Genomic DNA, 19,784 nt, shown 5'->3' with positions numbered 1-19,784 from the left:
GGACTTAATTTTGGACACCCGTTAAAAATGAACTCCCCTCTCTGGCATGCTCAGTGTGGTACACCCCTGTCTTTTAAAAAATACTGGGAGGTGGGAGAATAAATAAAAGAACATTATGCAATTCTACTGCTGAAGCTAAAGCTGCTTATATGGGAAAACTATATGGGAACTATACATGCACTGTTCCAAATACTTAAGACAGCAGGGTACAAACATTATATATCATGCACATATCTAAAAAACTTTCTGTGTGTGTCAACTATGCACAAAATCTAGAATATTTACTGGAGCTGATTTGCACACTAGTTTCTACCCATCTGAAAAAAACCTAATAGTACATGTTCACATGGACACCATGTTTTAATAGAAAAACATAAATACAGAATGATCACAGCAGTACTTTTTTCAGCTACCCAAGACCACATGATTGTAGAATGACAAACCATGCCCCCCTACAACTCAGATCTACTTGCATGGACAAGAGGTTCATGAGTATTAGCTCTTTTGCCATTTTCACAAATGTTTTAAATGTTACCTGATTATCCTGGAAGATTCTTTATGCCTGAAAGCAGGAAAATGAATTATAATTAAGTAAATATCAAAAGATAGCTAGAGATATAGAAAATACAATGTTCAAGAATCTGAAATGTTACTTTAAATCCTGTGTCCTCATCTTCAAGAATAGTAATCACAGTAAATCATGATGTGAACAGCAAAAAAAGGTTTAATCACCGGACACCAGGCAAGTACCAGCAGAAATGAAAAGGAAACCTACAATACTGATGTTGAATCTACATGAAATCATGTTCAATTTGGGAGCTTTTTAAAAAAAAGTAGATTCCACACATTTTAAGGATACTACTTTGTACTAAAACTTCCATAAATCAACAAGGAAAATGAACATTTTTTATGACACTGGCGAAAACAAGTGCTCAAAATATAAAAGTACGAAACCTATGCCAAATGTTCAGAGCAACAGACATACCTCAAGAAGTTTGTCATGAAGTCCCCATCTGTGGAAAAAGCAATTCTCCTTTCTCTCTGCAAAACAAAAAAGGACACATAAAACACATATTAAGACTACCTGCAAGTCTTATCAGAAGTGGGGGTGCACCTTCAAGCAACATTACAGAGGTCTCACTGCTGCCTCCACTGTACTGAATAACCAGGAGCACTAATATTCCAGTACTGAGTTCTGTCTTAGGAAGTTATGGCTTCGTGGCTATGAACGTTGCCTGGCAATTTGTGCCAAGTACTGTAATTTCTTCCAGCCAGATGGGCAGGGTATAAATAACTTATATAAATGACAAATTATGATGATGATTATTCCTAACTTGTCTCCTGTTGCAACAAACGCAACATTTGAAGGATTGGGGTGGAAGGGAGTTACGAGTTATGACAAGAAAGCAACCAAAGTACATACTAGAGAGACTCTCCCTTAACCAGAAGAAATGGACCCACCTCATCACAGTGAAAAGTTCCACTCAAGCCTGAAGGTCTGGAAAAGACTACAGAAAACGGAGTGGGGGTCCCCAGCTTCCCTCAATAAATTGGAAAAAATTGTTTTGGGTACCCCCCCCCCGGCAATTTTTCAAGTGCCTCTCACTAGACTCCAAATTAGTAGTAATTAAATACAAATAATACAAATGTATTTAAATTAATATATTTAATTTTAAATTAAATACATTTAAAGGGGGAAGACGAAAAACAACAGTAGTCATAATAATCGTCCGCCCACCCCGTTAAATGAACCTAAGTACAAAGCTACTGTAAAACCCCCATATTCTACGCAGAGACCCGCACTCCACCAAGGACGAAACCCGAAAGGAATTGAATTGCCAAAGCACGCGGGTATAGCCAACCTCGCGCCTAGCGCGGCCGTGCTTTCATTGGCTCTTAGCCGTACGCTGCTTTTGATTGGGTCCTGACAGCCTCTTCCGCTTCCGGTACGCGGGTGAAGTACGTTATTTGGAATGATAGAAAGGAAAAGCAACCAATCGGAAGTACGGAGCCTTAAAGAAGAACTGACCAATGAGAAGAACGGTTATATACACACACACGGAGAGGAAGCGCGAGCCAATCAGAAAGGGCTTCAGGGCAAGAAAGGGGAGCCAATAAGGAAAACGAAATCCCCGAGGGCGGCGGTTTGAACGGCCTTTCAACGAACGGTGGCGAGCACGTAGAGCTACGAAAGATGTAGACCTGCGTGTACGTTTCTCCTTGACGCGGGCGGTTTGCGAAACCCACCCGTGCTTTCCGTTCGATAGGGCTCTCACTACAAAGATGCCGAGCCCTAGAGCGACGCCGCTCTGAGCTCAGCCTGAGTGGGGGAAAATATTATTATAAGAAGTCTGTGACGTCCAGGAAGGAAGCAGTATGGCCTAGTGGCTGCGGTTTCTGACTCTGACCCTGGGTGACTAGGGCTTGAATTCCCATGAAAGCTCCCCGCGTGTACGACCTGGAGGTGGCGCCAGCCAAAGCCTCTCTCAGCCTGTCCTACCTCACAAGCTGTTGAGAAATCATATGAGATGCTTTGTTGCATATCCGTGTCATAATAATAATAATAATAATAATAATAATAATAATAATAATAATAATAATAATAATTATTTATTTATTATTTCCCCAGCCACTCTGGGCGGCTTCCGACAGAACACTAAAATACAATAACCTATTAAACATTAAAAGCTTCCCTAAACAGGGCTGCCTTCAGATGTCTTCTAAAAGTTTGGTAGTTGTTTTTCTCTTTGACATCTGGTGGGAGGGTGTTCCACAGGGCGGGTGCCGCTACCGAGAAGGCCCTCTGCCTGGTTCCCTGTAACTTGTAGTAGTGTAGTATTTGGGAAAGGAACACTTCCTGCTTATTAGGGCTTGCTTCCACATGATGGTGCAACGAAAATCAGTGATAAGTTAGTAGAATGACTTTTCTCTAAAAAGTTTCCACTCCTGGAGAATCCAGCCAATGTTTACAAAGCACTGGGAGCCGCTGCACGTAAGACTTTGGCTGTGCAGTCAAGTTGCGGACTTAAGAAACTGGAGAGGACGTTGATGGGTCTTCCCATTGGGAAGAGGCCGAATTCTTGGCTAAAATTCAGAGAAATGCAATTATAAAAAATGTGTGCCCTTTCCTAACATACAGCCTTCTTTCTCCCGTTACCCTGCAACATGGCTGTTCGTTAAAGTGCATGAAGTTATGAAGCTATCACAGCATGCTTACCTCTGAGGACTACACAAAACAGCCTAGTTTTAATGAGGTTGAGCATTCCTGTTTTATATCCTCAGCCCTGTAGTAACATCAGTTTTCATTGACAGAAGAAAACAGCAACAGCATCTTCATTCACCTTCAGCAGAGTTGAGGCCTGTGCCAAAGCACACCAGTATTGGCTCTCACAAACCATCCAGAGTGGGATATTAATAATAATCCATCTGACTAGGTTGTCCCAGCCACTCTGGGTGGCTTCCAACAGAATATATAAAACACACAACGAAACAAGAGACATTAAAAGCTTCTTGATCCAGGTCTGCCTTCAGATGTCTATGGAAAGTCATGTAATTGTTTATCTATTTGACATCTGATAGGAGGGCTAAGCGAAATGCCATGGTTTTGCAATGTTGTAAAGCGAGAAGGAACATGACTTGCCAGTGAATTATGGGGAACAAATGATGAATCAAATAAAACCAAGGCTACGTCCTGTTCAACAGGGAAAATGGAAAACTGTATGGGAAGAGGACAGCTGGGGAGGAAAGAGAAGAAATTCTACATTGAACATACTGAGGATTTAAGATGATAAAGCATTTTAAGCACGGACAAATTCCTCTCAAGGAAATTGCCTCATTTTGGCCCTCATAATGCTAATAAAACCTGGTAGTTATGAGGAATGTAAAGGTTCTTATCAAAGAAAAAAGTGCAAACATTCACGTGTACAGAATAGTATAAACTTTTTATTTTTTTTCCTTTGTGATTTATCTGACATTTGTTTTTACAATATAGAAAAGTGTATTCTTTGAATAGGTCTAGTAAATATAAATTTCAATCTATTTTAGATGTAAACCAGAACTAGAAAATTAATCCCCGACAACCTCCCCTCTCAAAATCTGGTGACAATGGGTATGATACAAAAGCATTCCAGCTGGGTATTTTCCAATCACGCCAGAAATGCAGGAGAAACACTAATTTGGAGACGTTGTACTGCACGAGTGTTTCATAGATTCCTCCCAGTATCTTGATGTTAATTTTAACTAACTTTGTTCAGCAGTTTCATGCAGGGAACCATGTTCAAAAACACAAAAGCAAGAGTAAGAAGACAGGAAGAACCAAGCTAAATACAGGAAAGAGCTTGTTCTAAAGGGGTGGGGGGAGTGGGGGACAGAAAAGTACATCTTTGATTGCACCTTCTTCATATCTTTTACACGCAATTCCATCATACATAATCTACAACCGGAATCCAAACTTCACAAAAGGTTTTCTTCACACTTATAAATACACATCACAAAAGGTGCAAGTTAGAATAAGACACAGAGTATGTACAAAATTAAACACATATTTAGTTCTAGATCAAAGTATGCATGTTCAAAAAAATAACTTGATCAAGTATTATTTTATCCACTTACACTAATTTACATTTATACATCTCTTATCGTATGGACACTTATGGAATTAGTAAAAAGGTGAGCTTCACCATCTACTCTGAAAAGGTAACACACTGACTTTTGACTCCAAGTCAAGAGTTCTACTCATAAAACAATTCTGGTAAAAGGAAAAACAGCTTCCCTTTCAGGGTAAAGTGTACGTATATGCCAGCCTGCTATGTGCATACATACACAGTTACAAAACAAAATATATATGTACAGTTCTATGCTGTCCCTTTGGGGGTAAAGAACTGAAGTATTACAGAGCAGACTAAGATAATAGCAAGTGCTTGCTAATTCAAGCATGAGATTTATATCCATTCATGAAACTTAGAATGATTGAATCATTTGCTGCATTAGAAAACCATGCAAGTGTGTTTAGCAATTTAATAATATTTGTTACAAAGGCTTTCGCTTTGAAGCATCTCCACCCAAAATAATGCTATTTCATGGGGGGGAGGTGGAGTGGGGGTTCTGTTCCACCAAGGAATTATGAGGTTTAGCTTTGTCTTACTAGGACGTGTCAGCCACAGCACTGCTAAAATATACTTTTTAATAAGTAAGCTAAAACTTGAGGTGTATACAAAAACAGAAACAAAAACAAAATGACACAGAGCGTAGCAAGGCAGATGCAGTTTACTTCAGATAAATTTCTGAATGGAAAGCTCCATTGTCTGATGCACTGCAGCCACAATCTAACAGACACAGGTGCACTTAAATCTGTCAAACTCAATGGGATTAAGTGAAGCAGTGTTGGACTGTGGCCATAGAGTGCAGCCTCCTCAAATCTGCAGGTGACTACCACATTGTTAAAACACAATAAAACACCACATCTTTAGAGGTTTAACCCTCAACACCTCACTGATCACATTTAAAATAAAACCCAAGTAGGTCATTTGAAGACACCCTTGAACCATTAAGTATTCCCATTGACTAGCTGGGAGCCAAAGAGCCATTTTAGCTGCCCTTAAGGGGATATTTTTTTTTTACTCCCCCCCCCCAGGCCAACTGCAAATTCATTTTCAAAATCCCCCTTCAAAACAATTTGCTATGGAGTCTGAGGGAAGGGGAAACTGCTGTTTGAGAAACTCAAGAAGCACATGAGTACTCATGTGCTTTTGGGATGCTGGCTGGTATCTGGATATTGGGGAAATGGTTTGGGGCTTTCAGTGAGCAAAACCATGTAACCTTTTATATAGACTAAGAGTTATGCTCCCCTTGCACCCATATATCAATTTAAAAGGTGTGGCACATTGCAAAGTGCTCTTTAGAGGGTACGTAGCATCATCGAGCATCGCTTACATCTTCCATCATTAACCCAATAAATGACCCCCCCCAACTCCATGCACTGGAAGGGTACAAAGCTTAAATCATTTGGGGGAGTTGTAAGGTATCAATGAATATAAGTGGTATTAATGCTACCGGAAGATCCTTTGGCAATTATAGTCACATATCTCAAAGAGCACACTCTTAAAAAGATCAAGAAGTTACATGAAAACTTGATTACTGCCTTATAATGATAGCTAGATTCAAGACAGAGAGAGATATTTGCCTTCAAACCATCAGAGGGGGTTGGCTAACATTTGGGACCTAGCAGAAATGTTTTTAAAAATCCCTAGCAACATTAAAATTTGTCAAACAACATATTGATAATCTCTTTGAAATCGAATGAAAAAAGTTTATTAAAATTTGGAATATGTATTACAGTGATACATTATTTTTAAAAAACTTACTATAAATGTTGTTTTATGCTGTTTGAGGCTATGATATAAATTTTCACCTTGATTTTTTGTATATCATAGTTAGATATTTCTGGGTCTAGCTCTGATAATGCGTTATTCTTAATATATACTAATAGTAAGATCTGCACAATAAACTTCCCCGCTGAAGTCAGGACTGTGGGCTAACAAGGCAACTACTGCTTTCCAGCAAATATTTATTTTAACTGAGTTCCTTTCAACATTGCTTTATCCAAGGATGTACTGCTATTCGCTTTTGCAACAAAATCTGTGTTGTGATGCTGGCCAAATGTCATTTCAACTGGGTTTGCAAAGAGATGTTCCTGAAAGCCTGTCTGTCAGATGTCTTCCCACCCACCTGCATACAAAATATAACACTATACATTGCAAATAATAATAATTTAAAAAGAATTGCCAGAAGAAACGTTTTTTAAGAGAGAAATGGGGGCGGGGGGGGGGGGGAATCTCAACTCTGTGCAGTCCCATGAAGTTGAGAGGACAAAGATACACGCCATATGCATGAAGTAAAAGTGTTAAGCTAAAAAGGTACACGTCATTACAAAGCTTCAATATTAACATACACCAATGAAAACTAAGCAGCACCAAATTAAGAATGGACTAAAACTACATCTGATGTGAACTAAAAAGTGTCCCTGTGCCTTTTAGTGTCCCGTTCAGACGGCAGCTCATTTCAAGAGTCAGCAGTTCATGGCACAAGGGTCGCTTTTGGACTTTCCTGCTGAATTAATGATTCTCATCAGACAACGTCCAAACTCCTCTAGAATCATCCGTTCTGCTACTGCCTTCGACTTTCCTGCCTTCTCGGCCTGCTCCGCCTGCGCAAGTAAGCAGTCACACGTCGCTTCGGCAACTTCCTTCGTTACAAACGTAAATGGCAACCTAGAAGAAAACAAGAACAAGCCTTAGCGCATTATAACTGACAATCAGACTCCTTTTTTCCTAAATTAAGTATCAAGGTATCCATCTGTAAAAGCAAGGAAGATCAGATGCAGTTCCTCAAACACACTTACGTGTGAATAGCAATGTGCTTTTCTTTTTCTCCACAGTCTTTATAAATCCAGGCTGACAATGACTTTTGCTCATCATTTCCACAGATCCCTCCCTCCAGGTTTAAAGGGGTTTAAAGCCCTTAAAAGCTAAAGGGAAAAGGCAGGGAAACAGCATGTACACACACCCATTAATGTGTAGTACTATGTACCGTATTTTTTGCTCTATAGGACACACTTCTTCCCCTCCAAAAATGAAGGGGAAATGTGTGTGCGTCCTATGGAGCAAATGCAGGCTTTCGCTGAAGCCTGAAGACCGAGAGGGGTCGGTGCGCACCGGCCCTCTTGCTCTCCAGGCTTCAGGAAGCTATGCGCAAGCCTTCGGAGACCGGCGGGAGTGCCCGCCGGGCTCCGAAAGCTTGTGGATAGCAGCCTACAGCCTGAAGCCTGGGGAGCACAGCGCTGCGAACCCAGGGCTTTGGGCAGCTATCCGCAAGCCTTTGGAGCCCGGCGGGAGTTCCCACCAGGCTCAGAAGGCTTGCGGATAGCAGCAAGCTCCGGGAGCGAAGGTGAGGTTTTGCGCAACCTTGCCCCCGCTCCCGGACCCGTTCTGAGGGCTGGGGAAGCTCGGGCTTCCCCCGCCCCAGCCCCGTGGCTAAAAAGGAAGCCAAGACAGCTAGCAGGATCCATCCCGCTCGCAGTCTTGGCTTCACCCAAAGCCATGTGCAGCCTCTCCCGGCTGGAGAGTTGTGCGTGGCTAAAGGGGAAGCCAAGACTGCCAGCGGGATGGATCCCGCTGGCTATCTTGGCTTCTTTGCTCTTTGGGACTGGGGGGGGGGGAAATAATTTTTTTATTCCCCCCCCCCCCCACAAAACTAGGTGCGCCCTATGGTCCGGTGCGCCCTATAGAGCGAAAAATACGGTACTTGTTCCACGTCTAGCAATTGCAAGAGCAGCAGAATAAAATATGAGCCCAGGCAAGTGAGGCAGGAGGAGGCACTCTGCTCCCCAAAAGTTATTTCCATGCCCTCCCTCTATTTCTCTCAACCTACAGCACTAATTTTTTTAACAGCACAGAAGAGACTGCATGACATCAACAAAATGGAAGTAAGCACACCTTCCCCCTCCGCTGGTCAACACCGGGGCTGGCCTTGTCAGCAGGTCTGAAATCTGCGAGGACAACTTTGTCTTTGCGGCAGTTTGTTGCTGGACTCGCACTTCAGCAGCGTCAGCCAAGTGCATCAACGTCTTCCGCTCTGGGCTTTCTTCAAAGTTCTTGCAGCCGATACATTTGCAAATTGAAGAACACATGATCTTTGCCTGAACAGGAGAAAAACAAAAGCCTATTCATTCACTTATTTAATTTGTATAGCACCCTTCATCCAAAATTCACAGCGCAGTTCGCAACATAAAAATACAAAATGAGAACACAAAATACATAATAAAAGAAAAGCACAACAAACCCTTTCTAGAAAGACGTTTACTACTACTACTACTACTACTACTACTACTACTAATAATAATAATAATAATATTTTATGTATACCCCGCCCTCCCCGGCCAGAGCCAGGCTCAGGGCGGCTAACACCAGTAAAATTACAGTAAGAACATAAGGGGCGGGGGGGAACCAATTTAAAATACAGATTAAAAATACAATTTAAAATGCAGCCTCATTTTAATAGTAGCCCATAGATCAAAACCATAAGGGGAGGGAAACATAAGGGTCAGACTGAGTCCAAACCAAAGGCCAGGCAGAACAGCTGTTGTCTTGCAGGCCCTGCAGAAAGGCCATAGAATGTTAAAAGCCTGGTTATAGAGGAACAGTTTTTGCCAGGCACTAAAGGTATGTAACACAGGTGCCAGGCAAGCCTTCCTGGGGAGAGCATTCCACAAATCGGGAGCCACTGCTTAAAAGGCCTATTCTCATTTTGCCACCCTCCGGGCCTCTTGTGGAGGAAGCACAGGAAGAAGGGCCTCAGATGATTTTCACAGGGTCCAGATCAGTTCATATGGGGAGAGGCGGTCTTTGAGGTATTGTTTTGCTGTGTGTTGTAAAATCACAGATTTATTCGTGTATTCAAAATGATTAATGTTTAGCACACACCTTTCAGTGCAATATCAGCCGGATCAATATGACTGCCTAATCTGCAATAGTGCATCACTGATCTTTCATTATGCTGCAAAATTAGGGGATAAAATCCTTCAACTATTGGAGATTTTGGTTCTCCCATTCTCATATAGGTAGATGTAAAGTCTGCAAGGGGCTCCTGAAGTTATATGGATGGGACACAGTAAGCAGAAACATGGCAGAATGCCTTTGTTAAGCTACTTCCTGGCTCTGAACTCCTTTCTCTGTGGAGGTTGCCCAAAGTCAGAGCCTGGGTCTTTTCCAGAAGCACTGAAGGAATTTTTATTTAAGCGGTTTCCTGTGGCTTAAGGTAGCCTTGGATTTAAAACAGGGATACAGTGGTACCTCGGGTTAAGAACTTAATTCATTCTGGAGGTCTGTTCTTAACCTGAAACTGTTCTTAACCTGAAGTACGACTTAGCTAATGGAGCCTCCCACTGCATTATTTCTGTTCTCATCCTGAAGCAAAGTTCTTAACCTGAGGTACTATTTCTGGGTTAGCAGAGTCTGTAACCTGAAGCATTTGTAACCTGAAGGTTCTGTAACCCAAGGTACCACTGTAGAGGTACAGTCATACCTCGGATTGAAGTAGCTTTGGGGTGAAAATTTTCAGGTTGCGCTCCGTGGCGTCCCGGAAGTTTCCGGGTTTCGCCACTTGTGCATGACGTCACGCACATGTGCAGAAGCGGCAAATCGTGACCTGCCCACCAGCAGACGCGGGTTGTGTTCGCTTCAGGATGTAAACGGGGCTCCGGAACAGATCCCGTTCGCATCCAGAGGTACCACAGTATTAGTATTTCACATAACATTTATGAGCCTAATATAAGTGTGTGTTAAAAAAAATATAAACGGAACCACCATGGAGATGCTGCGAGAATGAACCAGGGAGGGCAGTGACAAAAAAGTACTGAGAGAGGAGAGAAATACAGCAGACTTTGGGTCTTACCTCGTAGCATTCACAATAGTTTTTGAGACATCCAGACCGCTTGCAGTTGCAACCTTTGCTGTGCCGCCTGTCCGACTCGCCTTCCTTCCCCTTCCCTATTTTAGGCTTGAAGGCTTCTGGGTTTCTGTCAAGGCAGGCCTAGCAAGGCAGATGCAAAGAAATCCATCACCACATGCAAGTGTTGGAGACGCAAACCTAGACTTTCGCAGGAGAAACTGGCAGACACCATTTCATCCGGTCACAAAAGACAAAAGTCTTTTTGTCAAGGTTTGGTTTTGCTTTAGAAAGGGAAGAGCTTTACCTTGATTGCTTTCTGTCTGTCATTTTCATGGTCCAGATTGTTATAGCAGTTTGTGCAGTTGCAGTTGTTGCAGAACTCGCCATTGGCAAAGCAATCGCAGTACCTGAAAGGGAAATCTCCTGTGAAGCTTGAACACAAAACACCCAAAAGGACGGCACAACAAGCATGGACTGCAAGGGGTTGCATGGCTCTTCCAACCACACTCACGGCAGGCAGGTCAGCCTTCCAAGTGGGTTTAACAGCAACTCTCAAACTTTGTTGTCACGAGTCTCGCGGAGAAAAAAACAACCCAAGGCCAGAACCACGGGGGCTTTGCAACTCTGGGGAGAAAGGGCTTCCAACACTCCACCCACAAGGAAGAAAGCTAGTGTGGCTTGGCTCTGAAGGAAAAGGAAAGGGCAGGCCTTTCCCCCCTTCAACTTAAAAGGTAAAGGGACCCCTGACCAGTTGCGGAGGACTCTGGGGTTGTGGCGCTCATCTCACTTTATTGGCCGAGGGAGCCGGCGTACAGTTTCCGGGTCATGTGGCCAGCATGACTAGGCTGCTTCTGGCGAAACCAGAGCAGTGCATGGAAACACCGTTTACCTTCCCGCCAGAGCATTACCTATTTATCTACTTGCACTTTGATGTGCTTTCAAACTGCTAGGTTGGCAGGAGCTGGGACCGAGCAACTGGAGCTCACCCCATCACGGGGATTCGAACCGCCGACCTTCTGATCGGCAAGCCCTAGGCTCTGTGGTTTAACCCACAGCGCCATCCACGTCCCCCCCTTCAACTTAGTAGCCATTAAATTAGAACCGGGAGGAGCTTGCATTCAGCATACTGAAAGGTTGCTTGAACTTCCTACTCAGCCAACCAGGATGTGTTGCAGGCAACGTCGTTTAGCCTCTTTGCCCACTCACATATCTTGATCTCAAGAACACATCACTACACAAGGAGGCCTCATCCTATAACGCACATGGTGCTCAGCAGCAGTGCGCAAGTTTTATCCAAGTCTAAAAAGCAAAAGATAGTATCTACCGCAGAGTGAGATTAAGATAACAACCTTAAATATGGGAAATGTGGCCTCAACATGATCTTCTTCTAACACAAGATTTTATCTGTAATGGGTTTAACATGCTGCTAGACTACAACCCCAACATCCCTGACCAGTGGCTGTGCTGGGAGCCCAATAAGATTTTAGCTACCTCTGCTGTAATGCATGCACTTTATTGCTGATGGAAAAACAGGGTTTTACTTTTAACATTTCAAGATGGCAAAAAGTAAAACAGTTATACTTACAGCTTAAGACACAGTGATTTTGTACAGTTGCATGGCTTTCTGGGGCGATTTGCCGATTCGGAGGAAATTATTCTGTAAAACGGTTTTAATGATTTAAGTCATTTTTTGGCCCAAACGTCAAAATGTTGATTAGCTATTGTGTCATTTGAGATGTGCAATAACAATACTGCAAACATTGACCCATCTGTTCCCCACAGTTCAGACTACACAACCTAGCCCACCTTGTGCCAAGGTCAGAGAGCAGGAGCATCTTAGGTGCCTCCAGATCAAGTGATTCCACCAAATGATTTATCAGAAAAGTAATTCCCAAACTGTGGTGCCAGAAGAAAAATGCTACTGCATCAGGATAAAAAAATAAATCAGTGTAACTGTCCTATAAGTCTATTGTATCAATGCATAACAGAGGTTATCTACTGCTTCTCTGAATGATCGCCTGCTCTGGCATTGCTTTCTTCTGCTTAGTTTCTGTCAGGGGCTAGTAATTCTGTTTTGCAAGAGCATCAGCTGTAAGTGGATCATTCAGTCACTCCAAAAGTAAAGACTCAGCAAATTCACCTGGCCTCATGAGGCTGTTTCCTGTTGTGTCTCCCTAAAAGTTGCTTCTTTGGGGCTGTGTCCTTTCAGTTAAGCAGGCATGCCCATATTAGTGACTCATGCATAGGGGGGGGGGAAGGTATTGGGCTCTTCAAAAAGCAGTCGTAAGTCTTACTCTTCCACATTCTAAAATTAAATTTTTCAGGTGTAATAACAAAGTGTGCCCAGATATTTGGGATCTACTGTACTAAAAGGTAAAGGTACCCCTGCCCGTACGGGCCAGTCTTGACAGACTCTGGGGTTGTGCGCCCATCTCACTCAAGAGGCCAGGGGCCAGCGCTGTCCGGAGACACTTCCGGGTCACGTGGCCAGCGTGACATCACTGCTCTGGCGAGCCAGAGTCGCACACGGAAACGCCGTTTACCTTCCCGCTGGTAAGCGGTCCCTATTTATCTACTTGCACCCAGAGGTGCTTTCGAACTGCTAGGTTGGCAGGCGCTGGGACCGAGCAGCGGGAGCGCACCCCGCCGCAGGGATTCGAACCGCCGACCTTTCGATCGGCAAGTCCTAGGCGCTGAGGCTTTAACCCACAGCGCCACCTGCGTCCCACTACTGTACTACCCTCATATAAACAAACCACGAGAAACAATACGCTTGACCAAGATTGTTCAGTCTCTTCATTAGGAATAAAAATGCGTGCGGAGAGGTGTTTGGTGTGCCTGCCCTACCTCTTGTGGGATTACTTTTCCTTTTGGAACCTGGGTAGGATTTAAATAATTTTAGCTGGTTTTTATGGGTAGAGAGAATTGTTTTTACATCTGTAAGATCTTTATCTATTTTAAGACTCTGGTTTCATATAAAGCAAAATGTAACTGGGTTGGCAAATAAGGGGAAAAAACCCCTGCAAAAATGCACAGTTGGGAAGTATTTTTTTAGGACCAAGCAAAATATCAACCCTATTTGGATATTCCAAGACCAGAGACCTCCTTCATGCAAGGCAGATCCCCTACCACTTCAGCAGCTGAACACCGAACAACTCCAAATATTTCTCCCAATCCTCTGTCTTTCCGTGCTGTGCAATGATTATTTAAAACACATGTACACAATACACACCCATTGAATGGCAGGCGGGCTTGGGTCTGGATACTAGATGTCCCACTAAGATTGGCATTGCTTGCTATTGATACGTAGGATGACTGCTGTAGCTAAAAATAAATAAATTCACAAAGTCAGAACACGAAGTCAGTACATGACATACCGTTTGCAGATTAGTACTTGCGCAAATAGCTGGCCAAACACTTTTTATTCCGTCATTAAGAGTCAGAAGAAGATGTTCACTACTATTTTTAGACTGGAGGGCTTTTGTCCTGGAAACTGGATTATAACCTCATGTTTAATGTGTACCTAATTTTCTAGTGCTAATGGAAGCCTCACACCTCTTATGATACACTGTTCTAAGAGGACTATTGTAACTAGATTAAAAACCTGTCTAAATATAAAAATAACAATAATGTCTCATAGCACCACACTTTTTTGTGACAGGATTAAAAAATTCAGGAACCGTAACACTCCATTTGGCTAAAAGTCTGTTGAGAGTTAAATTAAAATATTACACCTGATTAGCAGTTTATGTTGTCAAAGCTCCTTCAATTTCTCACGCCTAAGTTTCATGGTCAGATAAAAAATAGTAGGAAAAAACTTTATTTGGGAAATACATGGAGCAGTTTTTCCATTTATAATCCCATTAGAATTCCTCCACAGCTGCACTATTATATAGCCCAAAAAGCAGGCATAGGCAAACTCGGCCCTCCAGATGTTTTTGTGACTACAACTCCCATAATCCCCTGCTAACAGGACCAGTGGTCAGGGATGATGGGAATTGTAGTCCCAAAACACCTGGAGGGCCGAGTTTGCCTATGCCTGCCAAAGAGCCTGTCAAAGCAGCATACGCTTTTCTTTTGATCTTTTTGTTGTTGCTAAACTATATGGGGATTTTCACACACCTGAAAGAGGACTGCTGGAACTCATTTTGTGGTATCAGCAGAAAAGATCTATGGAAAACTAGGAATTATGGAAAACTAGGGTCCTACTCCCAAGTATCCTATTTTGATTCAGAATGCATGGTAGTGAAGCTGGAAAAGTGGCAGAGGGGGTGTCAATTGACATAGCTTTTCCTTGTACTTTTTCCAGTGACAAAACCATTAACATGCTACATATTGGCCATAAGAAATCACCTTCTTGTGCAATCAGCTCTCAGCTTTTCACCACTCTCTCCATTTTAGGGACAGGAACCACCTGCAGACGAGCTTCTGCTAGGACTGCATTAGCTAGGAAAGCTGTTTGCAAGATGAAAAATCCCTCATGCCTGCTTCCTTTGGAGAAGCAGAGAAATTTTCAAAGAGGACGACAGCTGAGGTCCTACGTCTCCCCGGCAACACCCTTTTGTTAACCAGATGAATTTCTGATGACCTTCATGGCCTTGAGGCATAGTGATGGTGGGTTAACACATAAAATAAATTTCATCAGTTGCCCTTGCTTTTCCAACCATTTTAATAGGATCATTCTTGTTTTTAGATTCAGAATCCCACATTCTCATTTCCCCGTAAAGGTATTTAAAGGGAAATTAATTTTAATAACAGAGAACAAGAGTATTTTCTGCTTATCTCCATGAAGTCTACAATCTTCTATTATTTAGTTCTTAGAATGCACTTGAACTTTACACTCCAGAGAGAAGTCTGATTTTTCCAGCAAAGACGATCTTCCATTTTCAGCTTTGTTTGGGAACAGTTGGAACTCAGCTTTATTTCAAAGCAATCCTCCAAGCTGGCTGGAATGAGATTGTGCATTTACAAAACCCGAGTATCATCATTTTGGCAACCATCTCTTCTCAGCTGTCATGATGGCTAACAATAGTCCTTCCTCTTTCCAGCCATGTTGAAAGGCTCCTTCTTTATTGCCTGCCTTGTATTTCAATTGCTGGTGGGGTAAGTTCTTCCTAATCTCTTTTTCTGGCAGAAGATACATCATCTGCTTGGGCCGTGCACCAAAGGAATTTCACCTGGCCATCTACTCCATGAATTAAGTCACACTGAAGTTCTCATTTCTTTCAGCTCTGCCAGACTATCTGGCTACAACGGAGAGCGTGGGGGATGTTGCTGTTTTCCATGAGAGGGCTACTCTCAGTGATTTGGACCGGTAAGCCTCTATGCAGCTGCTCTACAATTTTCTATCCCATGTTTTCCAAAGGAAGACAGCAGCAATCCACAGGTGTTCCTCAGTCTTGCCGCATTCCAAGCATATGCAGCATCTTTTACTAGTGGTACTATCAGTAAGTTTCATCAGGCCAGCAGTTCTCGAACTGTGCTGGATTACACTAGTGTGATGAGAGAAGGGCTGAAGTGAAATGCAACCACGTCTTTCAAGAAGGTCCTGTGCAGGACTGTGGTTTTTTTCCTGCCAACATATGGGCATCGACATCTCCCCATGTGGAAAGGTGCCCTGATACAGCCTGCAGCACAGCTGGCAGCCTGTGAAAATTCCAGGGGAAAAACATCCTGGGAGAGGGAATGTGTGTATCCACTTCAGTACAACGGTGTGCTTCCACAGTTAGTCCAAAAGCGGGAGAAAAAAAGCCCAACGTCTTGGGTATCAAAGATTAGAAAACGATGGATTATGCCTACCTTATTTCTAGCACTTATTTTGTGTCCACAGACATTGGAAACTCTGAAATTCTTCTGACCTTAACTCCCAAGTGGGTCATTTTTGGTAAAATAATCTATACACTATAAAGCATCACACGCTCGTTAAATATTTTGGTCAATTTCATCTCCACATCAATGCCATACCTGTGTGACATACTGAGCCGGGAGAACAGCATAGCCTACATTCCCTGAACCAGGGGCTGGAGCCAGCACTGTGCCCGGGGGAAGGTTGGTGAGGTTTGGCTGGATCTGTGGCAGTGGTGTGGCAGGCATTATTAGCCTCTGCTGTGGCTGGCTTGTAGTAACTATCTGCGAAGTTGTGCTAATTGGTTTGGGCGCCACCTGCAAGGAAAGGAAATTGCCATGATGCCTTCATTGCACACGAGATCTTATTCTTTGCAAATCGACAGGAGAAGTTACTTTGGAAATTCCAACTGTACAAAACCAGAAATACGTATTAAGTACGTAGGCGGACGCAAAACTCACTTGTTTGACTGCCTGCGTTGCTGGAACAATTGGGACAGACATCCTCACGGGGGTTGCATTCACCACCATTGGCTTAGCTGCTCAAAAGAAACAACATGAGACACAACATGCAACTTTCTGTGCAAAGATGTTTACAGGATGCAGCTTCTCTGGTTGTTACTCCTGTATACTAAAGGTAGGGCCATTTTGGTTTTGTTGTTCTTTTGTATGTATTGCCTGAACACCAGCTTTCAGGTTATGGTGGGATATTTCGTTATCTATTTTTATGGCATTGTTACATGCTGAAATCATTTAACAGAAAAAAATATTTTAAACGAGTTTTTTCAGAATTTTGGATAGAACAACAACACACACCTCAAACTTTTGCTGTTTACCATTTACTTGATCAACTCCTAGACAAGTCATGGTGAAACAAAGCAACACATCACAAAAAGACCATACATATGCAACATCTCCTAAAATTAAGGGCAAACAAGCAATGTTTCCAATCTGACACTTTTCATGGCTAAGGAATGTATATCACCCCAGGGGGCAATTACAACTTTAAAAATAGTTTGCATTTGCACTGCTAGAAGCTGTTCTTTTAAAAAACCTAATTACTGCAATGGAGGTGGGACTGAGAAGGGGAGGCTGCCTGATAAATGGGAACACCCGAAACTTGGTCAAAGATCAACAATGAACATTCATGGCTAAATCATTAGTCCAACAAGTATTAGGAAACCTTTCCTACTTGGGAGTGGGCATACAACCAGCACAAAGCAACGGTGCAGAACACGGAATGTTAAACATATGCCTACTCAATGCCCTTTGTATTTGCATTTCTGTTAAGCACTTCCAAAACTGTCATGAAAACATTCAACTATGGTGACTACTAACCTTGCTGAAGAGATGCTGTGCTGATGCTGGGATTCTGAGTGGCTGGCTGTGCTGAGCTGTTGGCTGTTGTGGCAGTTACAAGCCGGACATAATGGAATTTGCTTCCAGGTACCTGAATCTGTTGAACATTGGGTGCTGTTGCCAAGGGAATGATAGTCTTAAACTGAGATGTGCTCACTCCCCCCATTGTAAGGGTCTGTACTGCAGATTTCACAGCCTGTTAAAATAGTTGTAAAGTTATTTATGCGATGTCAATATATCAGCCTCTATTTTATTGTTGGCAAAGAAGTAGTTTCTAGGGAGTCAGCATTATTCCCCCTTGTGCTTCATTTTAAAGCACAGATCAATAAACTCTTGAAATGCATTATAACTTTGTATTAATGATGTCAGATACAGTAAACACCAGTTTGTGACCAAATTTACTTTAAGCTATTTCTCCCAATAGCGTATCATTTCAACTCATCAAAACAAAAGCAAAAGTTTGATGGATAAACAGTTAACAGTGTCTGAAACAATGCAGAGCTGTGAGTCGGACTCTGATGGTGAGGCTTTCAGAACAAGAGCCAGAATGCTGCATACCTGAGTTGTATTGTTAGCTACAGCCTTTCCGGGGGAAGATGGTGTTGAATGCTGCACCGTGAGAATCTGCTGTCCCAGGGCTACGTTTAGAGGAACACCAACTGCTTTCTGGGGTGAGCTTGGAGGCTGCGAGGCGACAGACACCACTGTTAGCTGCTTAACAACTCAAAGATCTTAGGCTAAAACATTCTGTAATACAGTTCCACACAGCTACAGCTCATTCAGCTTCAAAATCAGAACAGAATACAAATGCACAAGACTTTTCGTGCTGTTGAGCCAACCTATTTTGGACTACAACCACCATCTGCCGGCTGGTACTGAAAGCAGCTGCAGGGCACCAGGTTGGTAAACAGGTTACAACGATTTAGGCATCAGAAGCTGCTGGCAAGAAGGAAGTGCCCCCCGATAATTTTGCTCAGCTGGTAGATGTTTGGTAATCTGGGAATTCCAATTTCATTAAAAGAAACAGAGGCAGTAAGTTTACAGGTTTTGTTGTTGTGGATCATTTGAAACGTGATTAAAATAAATCATAAAATTGTGGAGTTGGAAGGGACCACGAGGGTCATCTAGTCCAACCCCTTGCCATGCAGGAATCTAATGCTCAATGTTGGGCTTGAACCTGCAACCCCGAGATGAAGAGCCTCATGCCCTACCAACTAAGCGAACTCAGGTTGAAATAGGCAGCTTGAAGCTCAGGTTACTTGTTCTTCACTTGGAAGCTCAGGTACCATTTTAAGTACCGTATTTTTCACCCCATAGGACGCACCTAGGGTTTTTTTGGGGGGGAGGATAAAGGGGAAAAAATTATTTTCCCCCCAGGCGTGGGGCTGGGGCGGGGGAAGCCCGAGCTTCCCGCCGGGCTCCCATGGCTTGCGGATATCTGCCTGAAGCCCAAACCAGGTCGGGGAACAGCGGGATGGCGGCGCCCCGCTGTCCCCCGAGCTTGTGGGGCTGGCGGCAGGGAGAAGCACACTTCTCCCCGCCGCCAGCCTCCAAACCAGGTCAGGGAACCGAAACCCGAGGCTGCACAGCTGCACAGCGCACCCCAGGCTTTGAGATGCAGGCTGCTATCCGCAAGCCTAGGGAGCCCGACGGGAACTCCCGCGGGCACCCAAGGCTTGTGGAGAGCTTCCTGAAAGCCTGCATTCGCCCCATAGGACACACACACATTCCCCCTTCATTTTTGGAGGGGGAAAAGTGCGTCCTATAGGGCGAAAAATACGGTAAATACAGATTAACAGAATTTAACTCACACTTTCCACATTTATGAATCACCACTTTTGAATAGGTGAAATATGTTTACATGGAATATATTCTACTACTTCGGATCATTTTCAGAGCAACACCAAAATAACTGTAAACCTGAATAGACTTTTTACCTTGTTGGGGGACTTCAAGGGAGAAATGGCTATCTTATTTGGTGTCTGCTGTATAGCAGAACTTAAAGTAGTCCCAATGACGCCGCTTTCTGAGATAGTCACCGTCTTTGGAGGTGTCCCTGGAGTGGTCTGCGAAAGAACTCGACCTGTAGAAAAAAAGAGAACAGAAACAAACTGATGATTATAGCTGGCGACATG

At 43.2% G+C, this 19,784-nt stretch overlaps 2 protein-coding genes across 20 annotated transcripts in view; both read right to left on the bottom strand.

Annotated features, from left to right (window-relative positions):
- The window catches only part of SEC31A (SEC31 homolog A, COPII coat complex component), a 57,872-nt gene extending 56,030 nt beyond the window's left edge, over positions 1-1,842 (bottom strand). For 7 of the 14 annotated variants that reach the window (XM_083756299.1, XM_083756301.1, XM_083756310.1 and 4 more), the window contains exon 1: positions 536-553. Coding sequence is in view for 5 of the 14 variants with exons in the window: in XM_083756298.1 (XP_083612424.1) it covers positions 536-562; positions 986-1,002 (44 nt within the window). In the remaining 9 variants the exon portion in view is untranslated. Of the gene's footprint in view, positions 1-535; positions 563-985; positions 1,042-1,461 lie in introns of those variants that run through there. The other 7 variants (XM_083756298.1, XM_083756309.1, XM_083756320.1 and 4 more) reach the window with 2 other exon arrangements.
- A 2,080-nt stretch (positions 1,843-3,922) lies between these two features.
- LIN54 (lin-54 DREAM MuvB core complex component) overlaps positions 3,923-19,784 on the bottom strand; it is a 35,776-nt gene continuing 19,914 nt past the window's right edge. For all 6 annotated transcript variants that reach the window (XM_083756486.1, XM_083756489.1, XM_083756487.1 and 3 more), the window contains 11 exons: positions 19,587-19,732; positions 18,208-18,333; positions 17,629-17,845; positions 16,753-16,829; positions 16,411-16,608; positions 13,679-13,770; positions 12,032-12,103; positions 10,751-10,853; positions 10,450-10,587; positions 8,493-8,695; positions 3,923-7,268 (listed from right to left, as the gene is read on the bottom strand). In XM_083756486.1, coding sequence (XP_083612612.1) covers positions 7,067-7,268; positions 8,493-8,695; positions 10,450-10,587; positions 10,751-10,853; positions 12,032-12,103; positions 13,679-13,770; positions 16,411-16,608; positions 16,753-16,829; positions 17,629-17,845; positions 18,208-18,333; positions 19,587-19,732 — 1,574 coding nt within the window. In that variant the 3' untranslated portion in view covers positions 3,923-7,066. The remainder of the gene's footprint in view (positions 7,269-8,492; positions 8,696-10,449; positions 10,588-10,750; positions 10,854-12,031; positions 12,104-13,678; positions 13,771-16,410; positions 16,609-16,752; positions 16,830-17,628; positions 17,846-18,207; positions 18,334-19,586; positions 19,733-19,784) is intronic.

Source organism: Podarcis gaigeae, assembly GCF_964106915.1.
Source record: "Podarcis gaigeae genome assembly, chromosome: 9".
Classification (NCBI taxonomy): Eukaryota; Metazoa; Chordata; class Lepidosauria; order Squamata; family Lacertidae; genus Podarcis; species Podarcis gaigeae.
Note: the sequence above shows the minus strand (reverse complement) of the source record. Positions and strands in the feature narration are given on the sequence as shown.